The sequence below is a fragment of the Zosterops lateralis genome, assembly GCF_965231275.1.
Source record: "Zosterops lateralis genome assembly, chromosome: 2".
Taxonomy (NCBI): Eukaryota; Metazoa; Chordata; class Aves; order Passeriformes; family Zosteropidae; genus Zosterops; species Zosterops lateralis.
Genome location: NC_139763.1, coordinates 19427592 through 19445725, shown reverse-complemented (window position 1 = coordinate 19445725; position 18134 = coordinate 19427592). Strand labels below are relative to the sequence as shown.

The window sequence follows — 18134 nt, the reverse complement described above, 5'->3', positions numbered from 1 at the left end:
TTATGTATTTCTCACATTCATATCTGTTACCATCTTGGGGTAACAGGAATGAGGTTTGAGGAATGGTGATGTCCTGGAAACTTGTGCAAAACAGGCATAAAGCCTGGGCTTCTGCCCTGTTCTGGGTACATGCAGGGTGTGTGGCAGTGAGGAACTGGGTCCCAAGCATTTCATGAATTTAAGCACTTTCTGTAAATCCTTTGTTAATTAGGATGTCATCTTAACACTCCAAGAAAAGCTTTCCATCAAGTGTATCGAACATTTCTCCCTAATGCTGGAGCAGAGAGTTGAAGGATCAGGAACGAAGCTCCTTTTGCTACATGAACAAGAGACTCTAACTCAGGTTTGTGTAATGGTATATGAAAACAGATAATAATGAGATGGGTTGATTAGTAAATTATCCATCTTTTTCATTACTCAAGTGAGTAAGCTGCAAGCCTTATAGTTTGATACAGTCTATCAAATTGCTAGCATATTTAGATGTGGTTGTAGGAATAAGGTTCTTGCAGGAATTTTCTGTGATAAAAACATCATATTTCATTGCATGATTGACCTTTCAAAAATATTAAGAATTAAAAAATCAGACTGAAATCTGAAAAATACTTATCTAACCTTTTCATAGCGTATGAGGCCCAGCTAGTGAACATACTCAACAGCTGGCAAATCCATGGTAACAATTCTGAGAACCACAGTCTGCCCAAATTTCTTTAAAAGCCTTATTTTGATATTTTGTTCCAATTTGATTATGTAGATCTGTATCTGTGTGACAGGGAATAGTCCTCTTTCTGATGAAATCAAGTTTGGCTTGTTTACACAGAGGTACGTTGTGTCACTTCAGTGATGATGAATTGTGACGCAGAAAATGTTCATGTGACTTTCTTCCTTAGATCAGGGAAGTGTGACTAAAGTTCAAGTTGCTTCACAGTTACCAGCAGAGGACCCTGATTTTATCTGCTTATCATTTCACCAATTTTTTTAGCCTGAAATTTTCTATTATATTTCTGTATTTCAGGAGAGCAACAGTATTTTTTTTTAATTTCAGTTAAATTTGAAAAAGAAGAAAAAAAGGAGAAATGGATTCTTAGATACGGAAAAATGCTTAATTTAAATGACAGAATTCCTGTAATTATAACTAGAATCTATGTAATGGGGTGAAGGAGCTTAGTTTACCAGATAACAGTCTTTCTAGCATTTTCTAACCTTTAAGCACTTGCTTTTGCCTTGTTAACATTCTTTTCTTGTGTGTATAAGCTACCCAGTGATTGCACAATATCCAGAAATACTCAATACTTGTCCTCCTAGCCTAGCCATTTCCTTGAAGTTATTGGTAAAATTCTCACAGAAATCAGAAAGCTGATATATTAGTGAGCTTTTTAAAAACCCCATCTGTAGCTTTTATTAATATGTACAGAATATGTCTATATACTTAGGAAAGAGGTGAGACATTGTGAAATAAACAGACCTTTTGGAAATTGTTCAAGCAAGACAGAGACTTCATTGGAGATTTTTAAAAGTATAGTTTTGTCAAGTAAAGATGCTGATTATAAAGTACCCTAACTCTCTAACTGCATTAGCTTAATTGAATAAATTACATAAACTACATTAATGCTGAGGGTTTCTTCTTTGAAGTTACTGTAAAATCAGCAATATTTTAATTTGCCATTATAATGTTGCTGCTGACCATGACTTACAATGGTGGGTTCGGATTGTTACCCTTTTATCCAATTATTCCTTTGCTAGGTGGTCTCCTGTGAATATACCCAGATTACAGAGTTAGATGATTAAAAAAGTTTCACTGACCAACAGAAAAAGCAGATTTTTTAATTTTTTAATGTATTGGACCTCAGTAGGAAGTTATGGAGTAGATCTCTTAATCCAGAACAACCCAGGAAAAACACCTAATTTGTCTCAATTTGCCTAATGAATTAAAACAAGCAAGAGAAAGAGTAATAGCTTCCAAGTTGAGCCTCACCTGTGTTTTCACACAGTCTAAGAAATAAAATGTGACCTCTCCCCAAACACCTAAGTCTTCTCTTGTATGAGTATTTTAGTCCTGCTGAAGGTCAACTCAGTTTGAATTTCACTTGGATGGTTTTTGTTAAGATCTCTTTTCTCTGTCATTTCAGCCTGTTTTTGAGTGAATTCTGTTCCTTTGAGTATGAGTTGGATCAGGCAGTCATGCCTGTATGAGTCTAAAAGTCCTTCCACAACATTGTATATATGATATTCTTAGGTGAAGAATTTAATAAGTAGCCCACGGAAAAGCTCTTTTTTGGGCAGAATTATACGTCTTGCTACCACAGGGCTCTGGAGCAGGGTAACATAGCCCAAGACTATAGACCCTGTTGCTCAGCCAGGGATGCCAAGCTCTAATATTATTATTGCACTGTCCTAGGTGACCCAAAGGCCAAGCTCGCATAAGATGAGATGTCTTTTCAGGATTAGCTTTGTCCCAAAGGATCCCATTGATCTTTTAAGGAGAGATCCAGTTGCTTTTGAGTATCTCTATGTACAGGTAAGTGAAAGCACAGCAATGCTAGTGTAAAGGTGAATAAAAATATACTTACTATATATATAGTTTTACATCTTCACATAGAAAAGCATGGTTGCAGTGAATTCTGGCTTTTATTACTGCTGCATAAAGCCAATAAATGCACTTGGGGAATATGCAAAATCTCTATCATCTACAAAGTCCTCTTTCTTCATAAGTCTCTCCAAGTAGTAATGCTTTGATATCTTTCCAAAATGTATTTTCTTTAGAGGAGAGAGAAGCTGAATTAATTGTTAATACTTATTTATGGTACTATAATATCAGACAGAAATTATGTCTGAAAAGGAGGTTCCAGTAAAGTGGGTGGGAAAACTGATGTACAAGCAATGTGGTTCTCCTGAGTATTTCACCAGGTATAATCCTGCTACCCTGAGTTCAGATATACTGATACCCTCCAAGCACTTTTTGTGATGGAGGATTACTCTTCTCTCCAGGAAGGCTGGAGAGGGCTTAGGTCAAAATAATTGTGTCTTTTGCTCTTTGGCAGAAGTACTGGTATTCTAGTGCCCATATTGTGAATATCTGACATGTCTGAAAACAAAAACATACCCTTGCTTCTGAGTTAGGGGTAACTTTTTATGAAGTATTAATTTAAAAAATCCCAAAAAACAAAAAAACTAATTTATTTTTAGTGCAAGATTTTTTAACATGATGCTCCCTCTACTGGTTCTTTGGCAGAGCTGTAATGATGTGGTCCAGGAAAGATTTGGACCAGAGCTGAAATATGACATTGCCCTGCGGTTGGCTGCATTACAAATGTATATTGCAACTGTGACCACCAAGCAAACTCAGAAAATCTCCCTCAAATACATAGAGTAAGTTGAGAATGCTGTGTGTTCATTAAAAGTGAAACATTAGGAGTAACTTATAGATTCTTTAAGGTTGTTTCTGTAGCATGACTGCATGCATGCACCAATTTAGGTTTAATCTTTGTCATTTAAATTAATTCAGGTGTGTTAAAAGTGGTGCATCTTGTCCCTTTGTTCTGTTTACCTTTTGTTCATCTGTTTGGGCTCGTGAAATAGACTATAAATGTAAATAGGAGCAGTTTGCTTTCAGTGATTTAAGATTTATGTTTATAAGGTCTGTATTCTAAGGTTTTAGTAGAGATTATTATAGTAAGATTCAGATTATTGCTCAGTTCAGAAGACAGTAGGTCATAGAGTGGAATTTGTAATATTTCTTAAATGCAGAAGTATTCCAGTAGGCACCTGTCTTATGTGTGACACCACATATATATATATAACTACAATGAAAAGGAAACATTGGAAAGTGCAAATGTGTGAATATCTGCTTTGATTTAAAATTTAAAAAAAAAAATTAAAAAGAGGCAACAAAACCCCACAACAAAATAAAACTCCCAAGCCCTAAACTTTTGTTGCTGTTGCTTAGTTTGCTTGCAGAATGGAAATAACTGTTACGCACTCAGTCTAGTAGAGTTTATCCATCATATTGAAGACAATGTAATATTCTATCCTATTAATGAATCTGCAAAAATAGTTACTTACAAGTGAAGAGACAGTCTTATGTTGAAAGGAGTGCTTCAAGCAGAAAAAGAATTTGGTAAATGGAGGCAAACTGCTTGTGTTTAGAGGAGGACCCAGCCCTCCCTACCCCAAATATAAAGGTGAAAAGAAAATGCCTTTGATTTCCATGTTCTAAAAGAAACCAATAAAATAAATAAAATTAAATATGACACTACATTTTTAAATTATCTGCTATTTTTATTCTGGAACCGTACTTGTCAATGTATTTAAGTGGTGTTTACATAGATATGAAACCTAAACATTAGTTTCTGAGTGGCATGACTGAAGAGATAGAAGGGGTAGAAGAGAGATTATTTAGCATTTTAAAATATTTTTTCATAAGAAATAAATTGTTTAAATTTAAGAAATAACATATTATTGCAAAATTCTGGACTTGATCAACTCTCCTTCTGTTTTCAGGTAATCATTCACTTGGCATCGTAGTCACCAGTCTTTAGATAAATAATCATCACAGGAATGTGAAATTAAATATATGCCTTTTATTGCAGAAAAGAATGGGGATTAGAGACTTTTCTTCCATCTGCTGTGCTGCAAAGCATGAAAGAAAAGAACATAAAGAAAGCACTTTCCCACCTTGTCAAAGCAAATCAAAACCTAGTTCCTCCAGGCAAAAAGGTATTACATTTGCATCTTAATGGAAAATGTGTTTTAAAGAACAAAAGTGTGGCATGCATGGGACACATTTAAAGCTAATCCTTTGGAAAAACACCTAGCCACTATATTTTCAGAGATTTAAATTTGGATGCTGGTGCAACAAAGCCAAGAACTATTAAAAATAATTAATTATGCCCCAGATAAACTATCTTCTTATCTTGAGAACTGGTTATCCAGAGAACTGGTTATTAATACTTCGTATATGATAACCATATATATATATTTAATTAACTTAGTGCTTTCTATGAATGGCAGATTTGCTAGGAAAGTTTTTGTTCTCTCTCTGATGCTCTCATCTGACATAAATGCTGTTTTTCAGATTGCTTTCTGTTACACTGTAGAGAAAGACTTTTCACTGGCCAAGATCTAACTGGATAGATGATGGTCCTTGCAGTAAATGATCCTCCTTGCTGTTGTAAAATGCTTTTATTAGCACTAAGCTTTCACTTCAGCTGTAAAAAACATGGATAAGACACTGTCTCTGAGAAATGCCTTTGTTACATGCAGCTGAGACTGCTTTTAGACACCATAATGTGGTTTTTTAGTGCAGGTCATCTTCTCATTTGTAGTCAATGGAGAGAAATAGGCACTTCCAGGGAGCAATTCATCCCATCCCACATTTGGAACCAAAAATAGGTCAGATTGCTTGTGTCCTAGAAATGCTTATTTCTCTTCATGGACTATAAAAAGAACCTAAGAGTGACTAGTTGAGACATAAAATGAGCTGAATCCTGCTTCATGACACTTTGTTTCTGAACCAAAAAACCTCCAAACAGCTGGTGCCTGAGCTAAGGCTCATTGTGATCAGCAGAAATCCTGCTTGGAGGTTTCAGAACACATCGTGACTGTGAACATAGCTCTATCTGTTTGACCTCAGGAAGAGAGGCTGAAACATTGCCTGCCTCCTATACTGCTGAAATTCAAGCTAAATTATGCCAAGTGCTTATTATTTATCTTGGTAGTATAAATTTGGGGTTATTTTGGAAGCCATCACTGCTGCAGGCCTTACAGGTGTAAGATAAGCCTTACAGTGGGATACCAGTATCAGTTCTTGGTTAAAAGAGGTATTGCAACACTCCCTTCCTGCAGCTAGCAGACTTTTTTTGGGTTTGCTACATTCTTTTTGATTTGGGCTTTGGAAATTTGTTGTTTGCCAACCTGCTTTTTTAGCAGGTAGGTCTGAGAAATAAAGCATCTGACCTCTTCATCACCTCCTGTCTCACTTGTAGGTTCTAATACAAGAGCTAACTGATTTCTTTCTGGAGTCTTCTCTTTCTTCACGTGAAGGGAAGCCTGTCATTCTCAGAATTCTTCTGGTTTTTTACAACTCTTGTGTATTTCTGCATCAAGTGAAAACCTGGTTAAGTAAAGGGCAAAGAATTACCACTAGTTGCTCTGCTTTGGATCCATTTCTTCCTTGTGGTCTAGGAAAAATTTAGGGTAGTGGCCCTTAAAATGCTGTTTGAGATTAAATAAGATTTTGGATTAGAAATCCAATGACTGGAATGAAACTAGAAAATTATATGAGAATGTCTTATATTATTTTCTAAAAGTCCAGATATAAGGATTGACATGAGGGAAGAGTAAGCTTTGGATTCAGACTGATGAAATGAACTGTTTCTCGTTTCCCCTCTATTTTATAAAGTATTTCCGAGTTTTCTTTTTTAAGTAGATAGTTTAAGCTCAGAGGAAAAAAAGAGGAGACAAATTCTGACATATATTACATGAAGTGATCATATGTGTTAATGTGCTGTATTTAGCTTTCTGATTTATTGCCTACTGAATATAGTAGAAGTGTTATTTTAGAAAGCAGGAAATGCAGTAACAAGTTGGAATAATACACCAAACACCACAAGTACCTAGCAAAATGTAAAATACGTAGCTGACAAATGAAAATTTTTTGTTCTCTTTCTCTGTATAGGTACATAAATGTTTAAGAACTGATGGAGTTTATGAATGGAAAGCTGTTGTCTTAGTCTTGAAATCCCTCAGTGAACAGATGTTTAATCTGAGTACTTGAACATTTTCCCTTCATTAAAGCAGTCAGGATGTTCTTGAAGTGCTCTGATCTGCCCATTCCCAAGTCCTCAGTGCATTTTAACTAAACAAGCAAGAAATTAATTTTAAGAATGAAACTGTTTCTCTTCATCTGAAGCTCAAGCATCCCAAGATTTAGTTTGAGGCTCCAAAGAGCTGCTATTACAGAGCATTCTCTTTATATTACACAAATACACTTTCTTTTGGAATTTGATGATGTGATGGTTTCCATAACTACTTCTTACCCGTTTCTCCTTTCTCAGCTCTCTGCTCTGCAAGCCAAGGTGCATTATCTGAAGTTCCTCAGTGATCTCCGATTATATGGAGGGCGTGTCTTCAAGGCAACACTTGTGGTAACATTTCTCTTAAAAATGTCTCTTCTCTTGATTTATCTAATGCCTTTTATTTTTTTTTTTCTTTCAAAAGCTGGATCATATAAGTTTCTTTAGAAGTTTAGGTTCTGTTCATATGCTTTAAAATCATTTTTAATTGAACCAAATCACTTTTTGTTTCTTTTCATCTTGAAAATAATGTATCTGTCATAATATAAATTTTACTGGGAATTTGGAGATAGATAGCACTTTCTTAGCAAATAATGCCATCCAATTATCTATTGAATGCTAAAACTGTTAGTCTGGAAAAATCTTAATGACAAAGTTTTTCTTTTAACAGAACCAGAGTCCACTCATCGTCTGTCCATCTAACTATCCACCTAAAATCTAGAGTGCAATCAACATCCAGCAAGAAATTTCTTTACTTTTTTAAAAATTATGAATCAAGTATGCTCTTGTGTATCATATCTATCTAGTAAAAACATAATAAACTTTAATGTAGAAATGCCATGCAAATGTAACTATGTAATTGAAAGAAGGGAGTGGTGATTTCTGTCACTATGCAGTACTTGTCATGTTTTTTACTCGTGTTTTCTCTCTTTTTCTGCTAAAGCAGGGAGAAAAGCGTTCAGAGGTGACTCTGTTAGTAGGGCCGCGGTACGGAATCAGCCATGTGATAAACACCAAAACAAATCTTGTGGCTCTCCTGGCAGACTTCAGCCACGTGAACAGAATTGAGATGTTTACAGAAGATGAAAACAGTGTTAGAGTTGAACTGCATGTCTTAGATGTAAAAGTAAGTTTGTTATTGATTTGTGCTGATATAACATGTTTAAATAATGTTTTTGTCTTTGAGTATTAGATTCAGCCATGCTGTTCTGAACATTTTCATGCCAATAGTACTCTGAGTGTACATTATCAGCTCTTTTTTTGGTCACAGTACATTTATACTACAGGTTGGGCCTACAGTGTACCAGGCTGGTGTTTTCCAGTACCTGCATTCTACTTTGATTTTTCTCTCAGCTGACCCCCAGCAACTTGCTTTGTTATTATCTTCATGGATTGCCATGGTAAGAAGAGGTGATGATGACATAGGCCTTCTTTTGAAGCTCCTTGTAGTGTAATATACAGTATTATTACCGGTAAAGAATCACCAGCTGCACTGGACCAGTGTCCCCTGTAATTCAGTATTATATCCACGAAGTTTACTGCAAGTAACCACATAATGGTTGCCAATTAAATAAACTGTGAGAATGCATGGGGTTTTTCTTAAGCTTTATAATTCCAGTTCAGTATTCACAGATGCTCATCATCTATAGTAATTTAATTTCTTTTAAATGTCATTTAGCCCTTTTCATCTGTGTGGCATCTAGTGGCAAAATAAGTGGAGTTTTTATGTTATACTGTTCTGGCTGTTTTTAGTGTGGTTTCTATTTGGCTTTGAAAAGAAAGGCTTCCTAGACTTTCTAGGGCATTAATCTAAAAACCAGAGATTGAAGGAAGAGTTCTCATTATATTTGAAGCTTAAATATTTGATTAAAATAAATAGAACCTAACAGTTTTTGCTTACCCAGCTATACACAAAAAAGCACACATGAGGAGCATTTTACTAGGCTTTTGCTTTGAATGCTTTAGGTATATTGACCTGGAACTGTTTCTCTGTATTTTAGGTAATGAAAAAAAACATTGTTGTAAATAATCTAGATTCTCTTTGACAGCAACTTAAGAGAAATTTACAGGCTGGTGAACAAAACGTGTTTTTCCCCTTACTTAGCAATGGTAACATCTCAGGCTGCTTTGCCTGCATTACTGTGCTGAACTCGTAGCCTTCTTGTCAGAAAGCTATTATCACCTTTTTACAGATGGAGAAAGTAATATAGAAATTAAATCCTTCCCATCTGCCCATATGTAATATGCAGCACCGTATGCCATAGTATTATGTATTACCATGGTATTATGTTGTTATATATTATAATACTGTTACTGTCTTATTGCAAATTGTGCATATCCCCATCTCCTTGCACTTCAACATATGTGAACTTAAACCCAGAGAGACTGATTAAACAATAAAAATCTAGGTGGCTCTAGGTGCAATTTGACAAAAAGTTGCCTCTCTGTGGGGCACAAGTAGAGGTTGTGACTATGTCCTGTGAAGGAGATGCAGGCACAGACAGGTAGGTATTCTCAATGTTTTCATCCTTTCACTTACCCTGAAGTAGCAGTTTCGTATATCCAGCTTCTAAATGTACCAGTATATGTTATATATTATATTACTTTCTTAATGAACAGACAGTTTAGATTTTTATTTTATTTTTGTTTCTTTAAATATGTTCTCAAGCATGTTTCACTTGGCAGAAGCAGGCAATAAAAGTTTAGCTGTCACAGGACTTGTCTGCAGATTAACAGTACTTCACAGCATTGTTTTCAGCAATCTGAGAGTTCTGCAGAGTTCATCAGTTTCTGCCAGTCACTGTGGAAAATTTGAGATGAATGTAGCATTTCAAATGTCAATTTTAGTGGTTGCGCAAAAGAACAGATATTAACTAATCCACTGTAAGTTTAATAATTTGTAGTAACTACAATAGCTATAGTTGAATACCTTGAAAGAAGCATATATTGAATAGAAACTCAAGCTGTAGCAAAAATAGGTTAAAAAAACAAAATAACAAACCCTCATAAATTTTTCCAAATTGTTGGAAAGAGTTTGTACAACATTCAGGAACATTGCGGCGTAAGATGTTGTAGCTCAGGCTTTTAAAAACACTCTGGACCTATTGTGGGTTTGGTAATAAGCTGTGATCATCAGTTATGTTTTGGCCACAGCTTCTATCAGAATCAGTTGTCTTTTTACTAGTAAGGGGTTGAGTAGGTTGGAGAGCCATCCTTGTTGCATCCATTCCTCCTGGAATGAATGATACATTCCTTGTAAGGCAATCCCTACATCTGTCTTGTGACAGTGGGCTCTGCATGCTAAATTATGATAAATTGTCACAAATGTCCACATATTATGTATGAGTCGCTACAAACTGTGAGTGATAAGATGGGATGTCTATGGTCTAATTTCTATCTATGCATCATGGTAAGGGCTTCATTTTTATTTCCCATCTAGGAGCTGTAGAGTCTAGCCACCTTAATAAATTTCATTTGAGGAGGACAGCTTTTGGTAATAAAAGCCATAGAGACTTAAACAAACTTTTTGGGCAAGAAAATGGCAAAAGAAAAATGAATGAAAGAATGTTTCACATGGATGTCTTGGGTTCGATGCTTGCTATCCTGGCAGCCACAGTTTTTCAAAGCTATGAGGTCTCACTTTTTGTTAGGACTGTCTTTTTTTTTTTTTTACAGTGTTTTGTGTTTGTTTTCTTTGCTGCTGATCCTTCTGGTGATCTTTCTCCTATCTCTTTTTCTCTGTTTATCTGCTTATTTTTTCACCACTTGTCTTTTCAGTAACACCAGGCCACAAACACTGAAATATTTTAACCTGTCCCTGTCTTGCAGTGTAATGATAGCTTTTATCTGGCTGCTGTTTTTTATGAACCTCAACTTTCCCAGACTGTTTGCTTCCCCTGTCATGCTTCTTTGCATGTACTTAGTGCACCACATTTTCTGGAACCAGCAGATTCCCATACAACTGCTAGTCTCCAGCACCTAATGTACCAAGTTCTTCACCTGCAGAGTAATATTAAATAGTGCTTTTGCCAGAGTAAGATATCTATGCTACTACAACTCCAGTCTTGACTAAACATTTTATATTGTTTGATATCGGTAGTGAGGAAAATAAATTCTCTCATGTATTTTTCATTGTTGTGTTTGTGATGTAATTACTTTTGTTCCGATGTAATAGTATTGTCAACAAACAAATTGAGGAGGAGCAGCCTTAACTTGATTGTATTCTTCTTAGCCTATTACTCTTCTGATGGAGTCATCAGATGCAATGAATCTTGCTTGCCTAACAGCTGGATACTACAGACTGCTGGTTGACTCAAGGCGTTCAATATTTAACATGGCCAACAAGAAAAATGCAGGGAGCCGAGAAACAGGTATTTATCTCACAGTATGTTAACCATGCTCCAGTGTATAAAGCAGAAGTCAACTTCAGCTAGAGCACCTCCAGATAAATAGAAGGCTGTGTCAAGTGAGATCTGATTTCTGGCTCAGATCTAGTGCCACAGTATTCAATTCAGCTTTATAATGCTCTAATACCCAGCCTATGATAGCACTTTGATGGTCAAATAAACCATGTGTCAAATTTCCTTCGTACCCTACTAGACAGATGCACGCTCCCTGTGAGTTGTTGTTATTTTATATGCATATATCTTTTTTCAGAATACATATGGTGTTGGAGAAACGTGCTGCTTTGTGTTACTATGCCTGGAATGGCATTTGTACCTAGCTGAGGTTTAGATTTGTTTTAGAATACAGAAATAGCAGTTAAACTTTACATCATTAAGTCAACAGGTATTTAACTTAGAACAGAGGTGAATTTGAAAGCACTTTTCTGAAGTATTTGGTGGCTCAGCTATCCTATCAAAGTGTTTAATACTCAGCATCAACAAATGATTGTTTAAAAATTACATGACTTTGTTCTTTGATTTCACAATATTGATTTTATTTCACCATGTTATAGGACCTGAAAATAGAGGGAAGCATAATATCCTTGCTTCTGAGTGGAATTGTATACCAAAAACTACCACTTTCCTGGCTGAAGGAGATCAGGAGGTTCAAATGTCCTTTGCTGATCCAAAGCAGAAGACTGTAGATGTTTCTGAAAGTCTGTTATGTCAAAAAGAACACAGACACCTGTACATAGAAAATACTTATAATTCAGGTGGATTTGATCAGCATCTGGCCAAACAAAGTGACCCTGCTGAAGCAGAAGAAAGGAATTTTAACCAGCCTTCACTCTTGTCACTCTCAGGTTTGGAACCTAGCAAGAAAGCACAGGATTCTCCCAGGGGAGCAAAAGTTTCCTTTATATTTGGAGATCCCACCTTGGATGGTATCAGTCCCCAGACTCTTGGCTATGAAAGGCTTTTGGATGAAAGTCCAGAAGTACTAGAAAAACAAAGAGCCATTTATCTAAATGCCAATGATATTAAAGGCCTGGAGTTGTCACCAGATGCTGAAAGCATTCAGTTTGCTACAAATTCTGTTTACGCAACTATAAGCGATGGTAAAATATTTGGAGCTGCGGAAGGGATAGAAGAGCCTTTGCTGCATGATATCTGTTATGCAGAAAATACAGATGATGCGGAAGATGAAGATGAAGTAAGCTGTGAAGAAGATATTATGGTAGGAGAAATCAATAGGCCTGCTCTTCTCAGCCTTTCTGGTTCTAGTGATGACATTATTGATTTGACTTCACTTCCACCTCCAGAAGGTGATGACAATGAAGATGATTTCCTTTTGCATACCTTAAACATGGCCATTGCTGCTCCTCCACCTGGCTTCAGAGACAGTTCAGATGAGGAAGACTCTCAGAATCAAGTGACACAGCCTAGAGACAACAAGGAGCAAGACAGTAATCTAGGCAATGATGACATTCCAGTGTCGCTTATTGATGCTGTCCCTACTAATACAGAGGGGAAGTGTGAGAAGGGGTTAGATGACGCTGTAGTCTCTACACTTCAAGCACTAGAAGCTTTGGCTGCTTCAGAGGAACAGCAGACGAATGACAATTCAGGTTCTTTCACCATAGTTACATTTATTCATTGAAAATCATTCCATCTCATCCATTTAGCTTTGGAAGTACTCCATTTCATGAGGGTTGGTTTGTTTTTTTTTTTAGTTTTTCTTTTATCTTTTGCCATCATTTTGCATACATCGTATTTCATATTTAATGGAGCCACCACTGTTATTAAACTACTTGTCTCGGGAACTGTGCAATAAAGTCAGAGTATTTTTACAAAGAATATTTTTGTCTCTAATACACTCCCTTTTACTTGTCACTTATCCAGGTGCCTCAGCTGCTGTCATTTAATTGACTCTTATTTTTTGTGGCTTGCAGGTGTAGCTATCCTGCGAGCATATAGCCCTGAGTCATCTTCAGATTCTGGCAATGAAACAAATTCCTCTGAAATGACTGAAAGCTCTGAACTAGCCACAGCACAGAAGCAGTCGGAAAACACTGCACGTATGTTTTTGACCACAAGTGAAGGCTACCAACCGCTTGTGGAAGAGCAGACTGAATTTCTCATCGCTAAGAATCAGGCTGGAGGGCCAGGCATGAAGCCCTCACAGCCTTTGGCTGGTGGTCAGGCTGCAGAGCTACAGTCAAAAGTTGTGCCTTCAAAGCAGATTCTGCATTCTGATAACATGGAAATGGAGCCAGAGACCATGGAAACAAAATCTGTCACTGATTATTTTAGCAAATTGCACATGGGATCCTTGGTATATTCTTGCACTAGTAAAAGGAAAAATAAGATGACAGATAGCGAAGTAAAAGCAAACTCTGATGGTAATGCTACTGTGAAAAAGCAACAGGGAAATAAAAAAGCAGAGTCTGATGAAGATCTAAAAGCTAAATTTGGAACTCTTTCAGCAAGAGACAGCCAGCGCCTAAGCACTTTTAATGTGGAGAGAACTGCCTTTCGCCAAAGATGGTACGCTGCCGACGATGGGGCAGCAGATAAGCAAAGCCCAGAAACAGGTAATGGGAAGACTTTTCCAAGAGTTCCTGCCCTTGGTAAAACAGAAACTGACTGTAAGGATGAAGTGGATCCTGAGGCGGATCAGGATGATACCTCAGGGCTTAGCCAAGGTGAAAACTTCCTGTCAGATATGACTCCCGTGTCTTCAGCCAAAGACCTAAACGATGCAGAAGATACTGATTTATCTGCCGATGACCATCCTTCAAAGCTTCCAGAATCTGAGCAGAGTGTGGCTAGACTTTGTGAGTATCACTTGGCCAAGCGTATGTCATCTCTGCAAAGTGAAGGCCATTTCTCACTGCAGAGCTCACAGTGCTCTTCAGTGGATGCAGGATGCAGCACAGGCAGTAGCACGTGTGCTACCCCTGTCGAATCTCCTCTTTGTACCTCTGATGGTAAGCACATCATCTCTGATCCATCAATGAAGGGCATTGCCTATGTTCCAGCAGATGAAAGAGCTGCCATTCTTCCAAACCATGGAACAACATACAAGGACCTGCACCAGCAACCCGAAGCCGTGTGTCACAGGATGACGGTGCCTGTTGTGCACTCAGCAATTAATGCTGAGCCACTTTTTGGCACTTTGAGAGAAGGATGTCATCGGATCCCCAAGATAAAAGAAACTACAGGTACAGCAGTAATAGAGTGTTTTTTGTGTTTATTCTTAAAGCTACAAGTTCATGCTGAGGTCTAGGTAAGACATTTCTATTATCTTTATATTCAACTACATCATCAAGCTGTAGCAGACAATGAGATTAGACCTTCAGTTTTTCTTCTCATTTGATTTATTGAGATATTCTGAAGAGCTGCATACAAAGATCAGCTATGTAAAAAACCTCTCATTACAGTTAAAATATTTGGAGGGACACTGATGGAGAGGCCTCTCTTCCACTCTTTGGAAGCCTCTCCGAAATCCATAGTCACTTGAGTCCAAGATATTTGTTAGACTGTAAAATTACTTCATAAGCTATATTAATGTACGGGAGCAAAACCTTTGATTCATTTCTTAGGTATCTTATATGCTATTTTAGCAGGTAGTCAAAAACATGCCAATATGAATAAAAAGCTCTAGATATTAAGAATAAGAAAATGTCACTACCTTATCAAGCATGAATTTACTTCACAGTCTGACAGTAGGTGTTTCTTTAAAGTTATAAAAAAATGCAGTTTTCAGAGACAGTAAATTCTTTCAGTTGGATTTCAAATGTTTCCCTCTTCTTGCATTGCAACCCACATGTAGCAGTAGTGTGTGAATGCATGAAAATCCAAAAGTGGAACAGACTAGGATTTAGAATGAGAAATAATCTTTCTCTGCCAAAACTGCCCCAAAACCAAACCATAATTACCATGGACACATCCTTCCATACTCTTTCAGGTGTAGTTAAAGAAGGTATTTTAATCTGAAATTATTAATCTAATTGGTTAATAGTGAACATGCAATCTATATATTAGGGGAGATTTAGCATGTTTTCTACATAATTTGCTATTCCTTTTCTTGAGTAAGTCTGCTGTAGTGAAATGAACAATTACTTATTCATAAATTATAATTTGTTGACCAGTAGCAAAAGGCATTTTAGTGAAATACAAAAGACTCTAATGAATTTTTGATGGAATATTTTGAGGAATGGAGACCATTGGGAAATACCAGGAAGCCATTTGTACTGTTAAAAGATATTTAAAAGTTCAACCAATGAATATTATCAGGGTGATGCTTAATTATTCTGTCTGCTCTTCTACTACCCCTAGTGTAGCTTTCACAGAGCCTGAAAAGGGAAGACAAGGAGGCATGCCTACAGCTTTTCCTAGACAGCCTCTAGCTGACTCCATCATGCTATCATCCATGCTATCAGAATCAAAGGTGCCAAGTCAAAATGAAGACTCTTGTGACATTCCCAAAGTAAATCAGGCTTGTGGGGCAACAGTTAGTTTATGGCCATATGACATGATAGGAGGAAGCCTCAGGATGCCGCAGAAGAAAGTGCTGAGACGCAGCAGCAGCAGCAATAGCATTGGAGGATCTGCAGGCACTGAGTTGCTGTTTGAGAAGAAGGCAGCTACAGCCAGCTTGAAATGCCTGGAGACCACCCAAAAGGATGAATCCAAACCAGAGAGAAGGGTGGAATTTTCCCTGGGCAAAAAGCTGTCAAAAAGTTACTCTCAGAGCTGTGTGTACGTCAGCACTGATAAGAAGGACAGTAAGAGGTGTTCGGGCACAGGCACCAGTCAGAAGGACTCCAAGCAGTGTCGAACACTGCCCTTGCGAAAGCTGACCAGCAGCACCTGGAGGTGTCGGGGCCCCTTTAGCTATTGCTTCCTGAGCAGAGGAAATGATGACAACGAGGAGGAAGATGACCGAGGCAGCCATCAGCTCTCACATCTCTTTGAACCCCAGACCCCGTGTGAGCTTACAGAACCCATTGCTCAGTCATCCAGTGACAATGAGCAGAATGTCTTGGAGTCCCCGAAAGCTGCTGAGCCCCCACATGATGCAGTCAATGAGTATGAGAAGAGCAGTGTTGATACCCAAGGTGGCCAAATTGATGTGAATCTTAATGATGTAGCCTTCGATGCACGAATCACACGAATAAATATGATGAAAGAGAAGACTTATGCAATGCCTGACGGATATATTGCAGCACAAAAGGATGCCAATGAGCTACTCTCACTGGTCCGAGCAAGTATGGGCAAGAGAGAAGATTTACATCCAGAAACATATGACCTTAAACTTTCTAAGTACAAACAACTGTTATCTTTGGAATCGAGACAGTTGGGAAGTGCCTGCAGGAAAATGGCCATGGCTGATAAAAGCCCTGAGGAAATGCTTCTAGCTATGACTTCCAGCTTTCAAGTACTCTGTTGCTTAACAGAAGCCTGCATGCGTTTAGTTAAAGTCATGAACTCTGAAACACAGCAGCAGGAAATTATAGCTAAGATAGATGAGGTTGTAATAAACTACATTTGTCTTCTGAGGGCTGCAGAAGCAGTGTCAGGCAAGACCTCCGGTGATCCTAGCATTAAACTCTTGGCTCGACATCCGAATACCATGGCCGCTATTGTAAGCACACTAACACGTTCTCTGAAAATGCTTTTAAACAAATAAAATACAAAAGTCACTTCATAATCTACCTTTGCAAAGCCATACATAAAAAAATTTTATTTACTGTATGTGTATGAACTAATGTAACAAACTCAGCTTTCTCTGTATATTTTGTTATTTTATATAAAATAGGTAAGAGATTAAAAAAGTTAAAATATTGAACATTGACAAAAGTAATGACTAGATCTGTCCTTCAGTTTATACAAAAACAACAGCCAAAACACCCTCTCCCCAAGTTCAGAAAAACAGTAAAAAGTCCCATATAGGAGCAAATTGATGTTTGGCTATTTTTCATATAGTCAAATTTATGGTTGTATGAAGTGAACTTCTAAAGCCTGTTATGTCAATGAAATTGTTTTCTGTTTCATCCAAGTTTTGACTTGGAGAATACTCCATGTTTAGAATTATTAACTAAATCATAATGTATATAACACACTATTTAATGTTTTAAAATTATAATTTTTAAGCATTGAAAATAGCAAAAAGACATTTAAAATCCAAGAGACTATTATAACTTACTAGAGAATATATATATAATAAATGACTCTTTTGTTCATATGGACTGAATTACCTGATTCTTCTTTTCTAGGAAATTCTGTATTTAAAAAAAAAAAAAAAGTATTGAATATATGAATATACCAACTTCAGAGGGGATCTGATGTTTTGAACTTTAGTGTTGGCATTTTAGACAGTGAAGGTAACTGTGGAGGACTGAGGACACAGAAACTAGAGTGGTGGTGGTGCTCTCTCTGAAATGAAAGATTGATGCCATAATGGTCAGACCAGAATGTATGAGGCAGGTCTACACACCCTTTCTCCTGGTAAATGACAGAGAGGACTATCAGAAAATTCCTATGCTGTTTACTGTTTCATCATATATTTATGGTGCACCTGAACAACACGGACTGCATCTATTTTGTTAAATATTTTATACTTAATATTTTATGATTCTGAATGTTTAACTGTAAATAAGTTAGAAATAAAATGAAATTTTCAGAATACAATAAATATCTCTGAAATATTTCCAGCTAGAGACAGTTCTTCTCTTGAGTGATGACAAAGGCAATTTGTGAATAATCTCTTTCATCTGAACCTTTCTGGAAAACATTTTTTAGCCTTGTGTTTGAGAGGCAGCCAAAGCAACAGCTCTCAGTTCTGGCTGGCAAATAACTTTTCACAAGAACGTCTGGTGAACTTCTCAGTGACCAAGGAGCAGCAGCCTCCATTCTCCAAACTGATGTAGGTAATTTTCACCTCATAACACCA

The 18134-nt window shown here is 37.1% G+C and overlaps 1 protein-coding gene across 4 annotated transcripts in view; it reads left to right on the top strand.

Moving 5' to 3' along the window:
* Positions 1 to 17857, top strand: part of FRMPD4 (FERM and PDZ domain containing 4) — a 345066-nt gene extending 327209 nt beyond the window's left edge. For 2 of the 4 annotated variants that reach the window (XM_083854925.1, XM_083854923.1), the window contains exons 8-17: positions 212 to 343; positions 2396 to 2515; positions 3230 to 3366; positions 4587 to 4713; positions 7053 to 7142; positions 7735 to 7917; positions 11023 to 11161; positions 11749 to 12804; positions 13129 to 14400; positions 15523 to 17857. In XM_083854925.1, the coding sequence (XP_083711051.1) occupies positions 212 to 343; positions 2396 to 2515; positions 3230 to 3366; positions 4587 to 4713; positions 7053 to 7142; positions 7735 to 7917; positions 11023 to 11161; positions 11749 to 12804; positions 13129 to 14400; positions 15523 to 16871 (4605 nt within the window). In that variant the 3' untranslated portion in view covers positions 16872 to 17857. Of the gene's footprint in view, positions 1 to 211; positions 344 to 2395; positions 2516 to 3229; positions 3367 to 4586; positions 4714 to 7052; positions 7143 to 7734; positions 7918 to 11022; positions 11162 to 11748; positions 12805 to 13128; positions 14401 to 15517 lie in introns of all 4 variants that reach the window. The other 2 variants (XM_083854924.1, XM_083854926.1) reach the window with 2 other exon arrangements.
* The last annotated feature ends 277 nt before the right edge of the window (positions 17858 to 18134 follow it).